General features: G+C 39.9%; 1 protein-coding gene across 3 annotated transcripts in view; it reads left to right on the forward strand.

Moving 5' to 3' along the window:
• The first annotated feature begins 216 nt into the window (after positions 1-216).
• LOC133561873 (glucocorticoid-induced transcript 1 protein) overlaps positions 217-10,374 on the forward strand; it is an 88,198-nt gene continuing 78,040 nt past the window's right edge. For all 3 annotated transcript variants that reach the window (XM_061915493.1, XM_061915494.1, XM_061915495.1), the window contains exons 1-2: positions 217-376; positions 516-836. In XM_061915493.1, coding sequence (XP_061771477.1) covers positions 533-836 — 304 coding nt within the window. In that variant the 5' untranslated portion in view covers positions 217-376; positions 516-532. The remainder of the gene's footprint in view (positions 377-515; positions 837-10,374) is intronic.

Raw genomic sequence — 10,374 nt, forward strand, 5'->3', positions numbered from 1 at the left:
TAGCCCTATTTGAGAACCACCGACTTAGAGTACTCAAGGTAATTTCCCACTGCGGCATCAAGAAAAACAAAACTTTCCACATAGTATAGAGTTCCTCTCTGGTGTGATTGGCTCAAAGTACACATAATAGATACATTTGGACCAATCAGTAGCAATACTGTACATCTCTCCTGTCCAATCACAAGCTCAGGACCAGGTGCTTGTGCCCGCCCCCAGACGTCAGCTCGTAGTCTGGCCGAAACAAGTCATTTAGACTGGACATGATGGGGAAGACGCAGCTTAGCCTCCATTAAAGGTTGAAACAAGTACAAAATACAAGTTTAAGCTTCTCATAGCATGCCTACGGCTCTTGTGGGCGCTTTTAAGTAACTTACAGGTAAGTTTGCCGTCAAAGCACGCCGCTCGGAGCTGTTTTCTTCGAGCGTAAAGAGTGGAGTGAAAAAGAGGAAGCTAGCGTGTGTTGCTAACTGTTTATCTTGTGCTCCTTGGCGGCGACACACTTGACTTGCATCCAGGAGCCCTCTTTGGAAGGATGGCAGCCCCGGGCAACTCACTCCAGCAGCCCAGGGTGAGGCGCAGCAATGCGGGCTCCCCCGGCTCGCTCAACACCGCCAGCTGCCGTCTGCACCCCATCCGTGCCACCGTGCCCTACCAGCTCCTGCGCGGCGGCCAGAGCAGCCCGACGCGGCCGCACAACATCCACGGGGGGGCCGCGGGCAGCCGAGGCTCCAGCCCCCCTTCCAGCCCGACTCTCCTCCCAGGAAGTGGGCTCGCCAGGCAGAAGCTGTCTCCAGAAAACAGGGACTCCTGTCCGCCAGACTCGCCTGTTTCTAGAGGTACAATGACCAAGTATGCCAGGGGTATCAAACTCAAATACAGAGTGGGCCAAAATTCTAAACTGAACAAAGCCGCGGGCCAAAGTTGAACAACCTAACCTTTTAATAGGGACCCAAACAAGTTTTGCATTGAATATTAAACAAGCAAGGCTTATATAACTTTATAGTGATATGCAAAATCGAGTTTTGTTGGTAGCGGTGGTGTATATTGTAGCGTCCCGGAAGAGTTAGTGCTGCAAGGGTTTCTGGGTATTTGTTCTGTTGTGTTTATGTTGTGTTGTGGTTAGGGCTGGGCGATATTGCCTTTTTTTAATATTGTGATATTTTTAGGCCGTATCGCGATATTTTTAGGCCATATCTAATATACGATATATATTACAATATTTTGCCTTGGCCTTGAATGAACACTTGATGCATATAATCACAGCAGTATGATGATTATATGTGTCTAAATTAAAACATTCTTTTTCATACTGCATTAAAATATGCTACCTTTAAACTTTCATACAGAGAGGGAAATCACAACTAAGTCAATTGAACAAAAGTGTATTTATTAAAGTTATTAAGCAATGGCACAAACATTCAAGTCATTTCCAAAACATAAATTGCAAGCTTGTCAGAGACATTTTAAGTGTCAAATAAAAATGAGTTGCTTAACAGGAAATCAAATAGTATTTGTCCTTCCCTATGTGGTATGTTACTAAGGTTATGAAATTCTCTTCATTCTCTAGCGAGTGACTTTTCAAATGATGCTACATATTAGCAATAATGCTACTTTTTATTGCAACGCTTTTCCCCTCACACTTGACAAATTACGGTTGTCTGTTCGACATATTCCCACTTGAAGCCGAACCACTGCCAGACGATGAAAACCCTGCTGTTTTCATTGGGAATTAAGTCTTCCTTCATTTGTTACCAGATCCGCACCGTCTTTCTCTCGTATGGCTACGTTAGCAGCTAACATTAGCCACGTCGCTACCTCTATGCCCCTTTTTTTTTTTTACCTCTCTGCCCTGCGAGGGCGTGTATGTGACGTATGTAAGCCTGCTTGTCTGCGAGAAGGAGAGACAGGTAAGAGCGAGGAGAGCCTGAAGTGTACGCCCGCAGCTAAAAGTCCTGCGTGTGAACGTATATTTGAATATTACGATATTGTCATTTTCTATATCGCACAGAGACAAACCCGCTATATATCGATATATCGCCCAGCCCTAGTTACGGTGCAGATGTTCTCCCAAAACGTGTTTGTCATTCTTGTTTGGTGTGGGTTCACAGTGTTAAAGTTGTTTATATGGCCACCCTCAGTGTGATCTGTATATCTGTTGACCAAGTATGCCTTGCATTCACTTGTGTGTGTGTAGAAGCCGCATATGTTACGTGACTGGGCCGGCAGGCTGTTTGAATGGAGGAAAAGCGGACGTGACGACAGGTTGTAGAGCAGTGGTTCTTAACCTTGTTGGAGGTACCGAACCCCATATGTGCATTCACCGAACCCTTCTTTAGTGAAAAAAGAAAGGGTTTTTTTTTTTAATTCAAAACCAAGTTCTATGTTTTTGGTTACACTTAAGTATGGAGAACATATTCTAAGTGACAAAGACTTACCGTATTTTTCGGACTATAAGTCGCAGTTTTTTTCGTGGTTTGGCCGGGGTGCAACTTATGCTCAGGAGCGACTAATGTGTGAAATTATCAACACATTACTGTAAAATATCAAATAATATTATTTAGCTCATTCACATAAGAGACGAGACGTATACAATTTCATGGGATTTATGGATTAGGAGTGACAGATTGTTTGGTAAACGTATAGCATGTTCCATATGTTATAGTTATTTGAATGACTCTTATCATAATATGTTAGGTTAACATACCAGGCACCTTCTCAGTTGGTTATTTATGCCTCATATAACATACATTCAGCCTGTTGTTTACTATTCTTTATTTTTTTTAAATTGCCTTTCAAATGTCTATTCTTGGTGTTGGCTTTTATCAAATACATTTCCCCAAAAAATGCGTCTTATACTCCTGTGCGACTTATACATGTTTTTTTCCTTCTTTATTATGCATCTTCGGCAGGTGCAACTTATACTGCGGAGCGACTTATACTCTGAAAAATACGGTAATTCTGAGTTATTTGGACAATAGGGAAACATATTCTAAGTAATAAAGACTTAATTTTGAGTTATTTGGTTAGGGTCAGGGTTAGAGGGTTTGGGTTATAATAAGGCCATGCCGAATAAGGCATTAATAAGAACTTAATGACAAGTTAAGAGCCAATATGTTACTAATTTGCATGTTAATAAGCACCTATATCATGGTGAATATGTTCCCTGTACTCAAGTGTTAAAGGGGAACATTATCACAATTTCAAAAGGGTTAAATACAATAAAAATCAGTTCCCAGTGGCTTGTTGTATTTTTTGAATTTTTTTTCAAAATTTTTCCGGTCCCGGAGTATCCTTAAATAAAGCTTTAAAGTGCCTTATTTTCGCTATCTTCGAAACCACTATCCATTTCCCTGTGACGTCATACAGGGCTGCCAATACAAACAACATGGCGGTTATCACAGCAAGATATAGCGACATTAGCTCGGATTCAGACTCTGATTTCAGCGACTTAAGCGATTCAACAGCTTACGCATGTATTGAAACAGATGGTCGGAGTATGGAGGCAGATAGTGAAAATGAAATTGAAGAAGAAATTGAAACTATTGAGCGAATAGCTATTGACGCTATTCGGCCATAGCATGGGTGTACCTAATGAAGTGGCCAATAGCATGGCTGCCTTATTAGCATCGCCGGTAAAATGTGCGGACCAAACGATCAGGACTTTCGCATCTTGTGACACTGGAGCAACTTAAATCCGTCGATTGTTAAGTGTTTGTTTCGCGTTAAATGTGGGTATCTAGTTTCAAATGTACATACAGCTAGCGTAAATAGCATGTTAGCATCGATTAGCGTAGCATGTTAGCATCGATTAGCTGGCAGTCATGCTGTGACCAAATATGTCTGATTGGCACATAAGTCAACAACATCAACAAAACTCACCTTTGTGATTTCGTTGACTTAATCGTTGCAAATGCATCTGCAGGTTATCCATACATCTCTGTGCCATGTCTGTCTTAGCATCGCCGGTCAAATGTGCAGACACTCTGGTACATTCAATGGGGGTCTGGCGGCAGATTTCTTGCCAGTGGTGCAACTTGAATCCCTCCCTGTTAGTGTTGTTACACCCTCCGACAACTCACCGACGAGGCTTGATGTCTCCAAGGTTCCAAAAAATAGTCGAAAAAACGGAAAATAACAGAGCTGAGACCCGGTGTTTGTAATGTGAAAATGAATATGGCGGGTGTGTTACCTCGGTGACGTCACGTTCTGACGTCATCGCTAAAAGACCGATAAACAGAAAGGCGTTTAATTTGCCAAAATTCACCCATTTAGAGTTCGGAAATTGGTTAAAAAAAGACATGGTCTTTTTTCTGCAACATCAAGGTATATATTGACGCTTACATAGGTTTGGTGATAATGTTCCCCTTTAACAAGTTTTTTTTACTGGTGCACAAAATGAACCATGCATGAACATCACCTTGTTCAAACAACAAAACCAATACAGTGCATAAACTCACAACAAATTACACACCTGCAAATCAGTCAGCCGTTGCCATATCCGTAATACGTCGATAGGGAGAAGTTTGTATTTACACGTTGATTCAGGTGTGTTTTGACCTCCGCCGAACCCCTGAGGCCAACTCACCGAACCCCTAGGGTTTGCTCGAACTCTGGTTAAGAACTACTGTTGTAGAGGATGCTAAAAGCAGTACCTTTAAGGCACGCCCCCAATATTGTTGTCCGGGTGGAAATTCGGGAGAATGTTTGCCCCGGGAGATTTTCGGGGGGGCACTAAAATTCGGGAGTCTCCTGGGAAAATCGGGAGGGTTGGCAAGTATGAGAATTAGCGTTGAATGCAGTGATACAGCGGCACCGCCACTGTATAATACCGGCGGGCCAGCTCTAATATTAATTTATTATTGCCTCAAGGGCCAAATGAAATTACACGGCGGGCCAAATTTGCCCCGCGGGCCAGAGTTTGACACCCATGAAGTATGCCATGTGTTCCAAGTTCTTTTGTAACTTTAACTGCAATTAGTTTAAAATGAAGGTATCGTTAAAGGCCTACTGATATGAGCTTTTCTTATTTAAACGGGGATAGGAGGTCCATTCTATGTGTCACACTTGATCATTTCGCGATATTGCCATATTTTTGCTAAAAGGATTTGGTAGAGAACATCGACGATAAAGTTCACAACTTTTGGTCGCTAATAAAAAAGCCTTGCCTGTACCGGAAGTAGCAGACGATGTGCGCGTGACGTCATGGGTTGTGGAGCTCCTTACATCCTCACATTGTTTACAACCATGGCCACCAGCAGCGAGAGCGTTTCGGACCGAGAAAGCGACAATTTCCCCATTAATTTAAGCGAGGATGAAAGATTCGTGGATGAGGATAGTTAGAGTGAAGGACTAGAAGAAAAAAAAGACGAGGGCAGTGGGAGCGATTCAGATGTTATTAGACACATTTACTAGGATCATTCTGGAAAATCCCTTATCTGCTTATTGTGTTACTAGTGTTTTAGTGAGATTATATAGTCATACCTGAAAGTCGGAAGGGTGTGGTGACCGCCAGTGTCTCTGAGGGAAGCCACAGAGGAGCCAAGAAAGTCGCAGCTGCCTCTTTGACAGCTGCAGGAGGAACGACACAAGTTCCGCTCATGTTTACGCAGTGTTTCCCACAGGTCAGGCATCTATTTGTGGTGGTGTGGTTGGCCTGCTTGGTGGCAGTGGCAGCGGCAGCGGCGGCGATGTCCAAGAAGAACGCGGAGTTGGAATATAATTACAACACTTTATGTACATATCTATATACATATTTATATAATATTTACATATTTATATAATATGTAACTACAAGCTAAATTCACAGACAGAGTCCCATTGCTTTTATGAGCGGTCGAGCGAGTCAAAAGCCGGAAGAAAATATATATATGTTTTTAATTTTTTTTCTTTATTTTTCCTTTTTTTCTTTGTGGCGGCTGTAATTCTTTCGTGGCAGGCCGCCACAAATAAATGAATGTGTGGGAAACCCTGTTACGGTGAGAGCCGACTTATTACCACAATTTTGTCAGCTGGGAGATAGGCCATGTTCGCTTGACCGCTCTGTTCCATGGTAAGGCTTCACAAAAAACAAACAAACACCGGCTGTGTTTGTGTTGCTACAGCCGGCTGCAATACACCGCTTTCCACCAACATCTTTCTTCTTTGTAGTCTCCATTATTAATTGAACAAATTGCAAAAGATTCAGCAACACAGTTTCCAGAATGCTGTGTAATTATGCGATAAAAACAGACTACTTTTAGTCGTGATCGGTGCTGGGAGAACATGTCCACTACCACCGGTGACGTCACGCGCACGCATCATCATACGCGACATCATTCCGCAACGTTTTCAACAGGATACCTCGCGGAAAATTTAAAATTGCAATTTACTAAACTAAAAAGGCCGTATTGGCATGTGTTGCAATGTTAATATTTCATCATTAATATATAAACTATCAGACTGCTTATCCTAGTAGTGGTTTCAGTAGGCATTTAAGAAACAATACTGATGTTATGTCAATCATTTGACTTCTATACTTCACACATTCTAAGTCAGTGGTGTCAAACTTATTTTAGATTGGGGTCTACATGGAGAAAAATCTACTCCCAAGTGGGCCGGACTGGTAAAATCATGGCACGATAACTTAAAAATAAGGACAACTACATATTGTTTTTTTTTTTTTAAATACAACAAGCACATTCTGAAATTGTACAAATCATAATGTTGTTGGTTTTTTTTACACTTACATACTTACATTTTGCGGTTAATAGTTTTATGTGTTTGTCGTTATTTATATTTTCTGAATACATTAAAGGCCTACTGAAACCCACTGCTACCGACCACGCAGTCTGATAATTTATACATCAATGATGAAATATTAACATTGCAACACATGCCAATACGGTCTTTTTAGTTTACTAAATTGCAATTTTAAATTTCCTGCGGAGTTTATTGTTGAAAACGTTGCGGAATGATGACACATGCGCGTGACGTCACGGACTGTAAGGAAATATTAGTGCTGCACGACTCGCGGCTAAAAGTCGTCTGCTTTTACCGCAAAATTACACAGTATTTTGGACATCTGTGTTGCTGAATCGTTTGCAATTTGTTCAATTAATAATGGAGAAGTCAAAGTAGAAAGATGGGGTTGGGAAGCTTTTGCCTTTAGTCACACAAACACACGGTGATTCCTTGTTTAAAATTCCCGGAAGTTAAACTTTACTATGGATCAGAGCGGTCAAGCGAACATGGATCCCGATCAAATGTCAACCAGCAGTTTTCGGTGAGAAAATTGTGGTAAAAAGTCGCCTCTTACCAGAGATCAGCTGAGCTTGCCCCGTCCATGCAGCTGACGTCGACTTCCCTCAGACACTGGCCTCAAGACACCCGTGGACACACCCTTCCGACTATCAGGTACTATTAAACTCACTAAAACACAATAGAAAGATAAGGGATTTCCCAGAATTATCCTAGTAAATGTGTCTAAAAACATCTGAATCCGTCCCAATGCAATCGCCTTGTCTTTTTTTTTAACTTGATTTAATTATTAATACCCTCAATACCCTCAAACACAAATTTTTCATTCTCGCTCAAATTAATGGGGAAATTGTCGTTTTCTCGGTCCGAATTGCTCTTACTGCTGGTGGCCATGATTGTAAACAATGTTAGGATGTGAGGAGCTCTACAACCAGTTACGTCACGCGCACATTGTCTGCTACTTCTGGTAAAGGCAGGGCTTTTCTATCAGCGACCAAAAGTTGCGAACTTTATCGTCGATGTTCTCTACTAAATCCTTTCAGCAAAAATATGGTAATATCGCGAAATGATCAAGTATGACACATAGAATGGACCTGCTATTCCCGTTTAAATAAAAAAATCTAATTTCAGTAGGCCTTTTTGTGATAATGTTCATCAGTCAACTCTTTGATGTTAATTTGCAATCTATCAAGATAAACAAATAATAGCAAAATCAAATTTGAGTTTATACACCGGGTGAGAATTTTCCTTGCCCTTTTGTGGGTTCTTCCGAAGATGTCGTAGTCGTAGTGGTTTGTACAGTCCTTTGAGACATTTGTAATTTAGGGCTATATAAATAAACATTGATTGATTGATTTATTAGGGGTGTGGGAAAAATCGATTTGAATACGTTGTGCGATTCAGAATCAATTTTTTTATTTTTTTTATCAATCCAACAAACCAATACACAGCAATACCATAACAATGCAATCCAATTCCAAAACCAAACCTGACCCAGCAACACTCAGAACTGCAATAAACAGAGCAATTGAGAGGAGACACAACACAGAACAAACCAAAAGTAGTGAAACAAAAATGAATATTATCAACAATATTAGTTATAAATTCAGCATAGCAGTGATTAAAAATCCCTCGTTGACATTATCGTTAGACATTTATAAAAATTAAAAAAAAAGAACAATAGTGTCACAGTGGCTTACACTTGCATCGGATCTCATAAGCTTGACTACACACTGTGTCCAATATTTTCACAAAGATAGAATAAGTCATATTTTTGGTTCGTTTAATAGTTAAAACAAATTTACAATATTAGAATCAGTTGATAAGACATTGTCCTTTAGAATTATAAAAGCTTTTTAAAAAAAAATCTACTACTCTGTCAGCAGATTGGGGTAGATCCTGCTAAAATCCAATGTACTGAATGAATACAGATTAGTTTTGAATCGGAAAATTATCGTTTTTGAATCGGGAATCGCGTTAAATCGAAAAAAATCGAAATATTATCGAATCGCGACCCCAAGAATCAATATTGAATTGAATCGTGGGACACCCAAAGATTCGCATCCCTATTATTTATGTAGTGTGAACCTTTTCCTCGACTCATGTACTAACGTGTTTTTTTGCATATATGTAACATCATCTACAACAGGGACCTCAGACACGCAGCCCGCGGGCCGCAATTGAGACGTTATTTTGCGGCCTCCACCTTAATATGAAAGTTAAATGTTAGTGCTGCCCGCGAGTTTTATATGAATGGCGCATGACAGCGTTGTGTTATTTGGGTCCAAAATGGCTCTTTCAACGTCCTGGGTTGCCTACCCCTGCATTAGTGGAAAAGCGACAAATGAGTGAAAGCGACAGAGACGTTGCCGTGGAGACAAGGGTTTTTTTTACACACCCGGCTGCAGTCACACTGCGACACCCGTCCGTCAGTAATAACCTGGACCTTTTCAAATTATTAGGTTTTTTTTAATCGTTTAATTTGCATTGCATCACACGATGAACACTACGTATATTTCTATATGACGCCGGATGACACTCCGGGAGCCATCCCTTTTTTGCTTTCGCTACCCCGGTACTTTCCAGGCTATAATCCGCCGACCGCCGTGTTGCTGTAGGGAGGAAAAGCGTAACAACACACATTGCAGAAATAACATTATTCTCCGTGCGTCGGCTAAATACAAATATATGCCACAACCCCAAACATGTCTTTTTCAAAGCCTGCAGTGAAGAGAAAGGTTAGTGATGAGCAAAGACAATTCCAGTAAAAGTGGGAGATGCAATATTTCTTTGTTGGGCACAGGGGCACCCCGACGTGTCTTATTTGCACAGAGAAAGATTCAATGCACAAGGGATACAATTTGAAACATCATTATCCAACTAGACATGCTGAGGAGTATGCAAATATTTTTTTAGGAAATCTTTTCTCGCGGCTCAGCCTCACCCAGACTCTGCATCTAGTGGCCCCCGGGTAAAGTGAGTTTGAGACCCCTGATATATATAATGTATATGTGTGTGTACGTATATATATATGTATAATATATGTATATGGGTGTGTGCGTATATATGTATAATATATGTATATGTGTGTGTGCATATATATATATATATATATTATATGTATATATATTATATGTATATTTCTATGTATGTGTGTATATATGTATATATATGTGTGTGTATGTATATATTTATATATACATATACATATGTGTATATATGTATGTGTGTTAATATATGTATATTTATATTTGTGTGTATATATATATATATGTATATTTATATGTATGTGTGTATATATATATATGTGTGTATATATATATGTGTATATATATGTATATGTGTGTATATATATACGAGGTGTATATATATATGTATATATGTACATATATATGTATATATATATATATATACACACACACACACACACACACACACCCTTTCAGGGTTTGTATATATTATAATATAGGGCTATCAAACAATTAAAATATGTAATCGTAATTAATCACATTGTTTATAGTTAACTCAAAAATGATCGCGATTAATCGCAGATAGGTTTCCTTTTTTATCATTAATAAGTGTATCCTCAACAGATCATTTTCAGGAAGGTGGCTTCATATTGCTGCATGACGATGTTTA

The sequence above is a fragment of the Nerophis ophidion genome, linkage group LG11 (assembly GCF_033978795.1).
Source record: "Nerophis ophidion isolate RoL-2023_Sa linkage group LG11, RoL_Noph_v1.0, whole genome shotgun sequence".
In the NCBI taxonomy this organism is placed as follows: domain Eukaryota; kingdom Metazoa; phylum Chordata; class Actinopteri; order Syngnathiformes; family Syngnathidae; genus Nerophis; species Nerophis ophidion.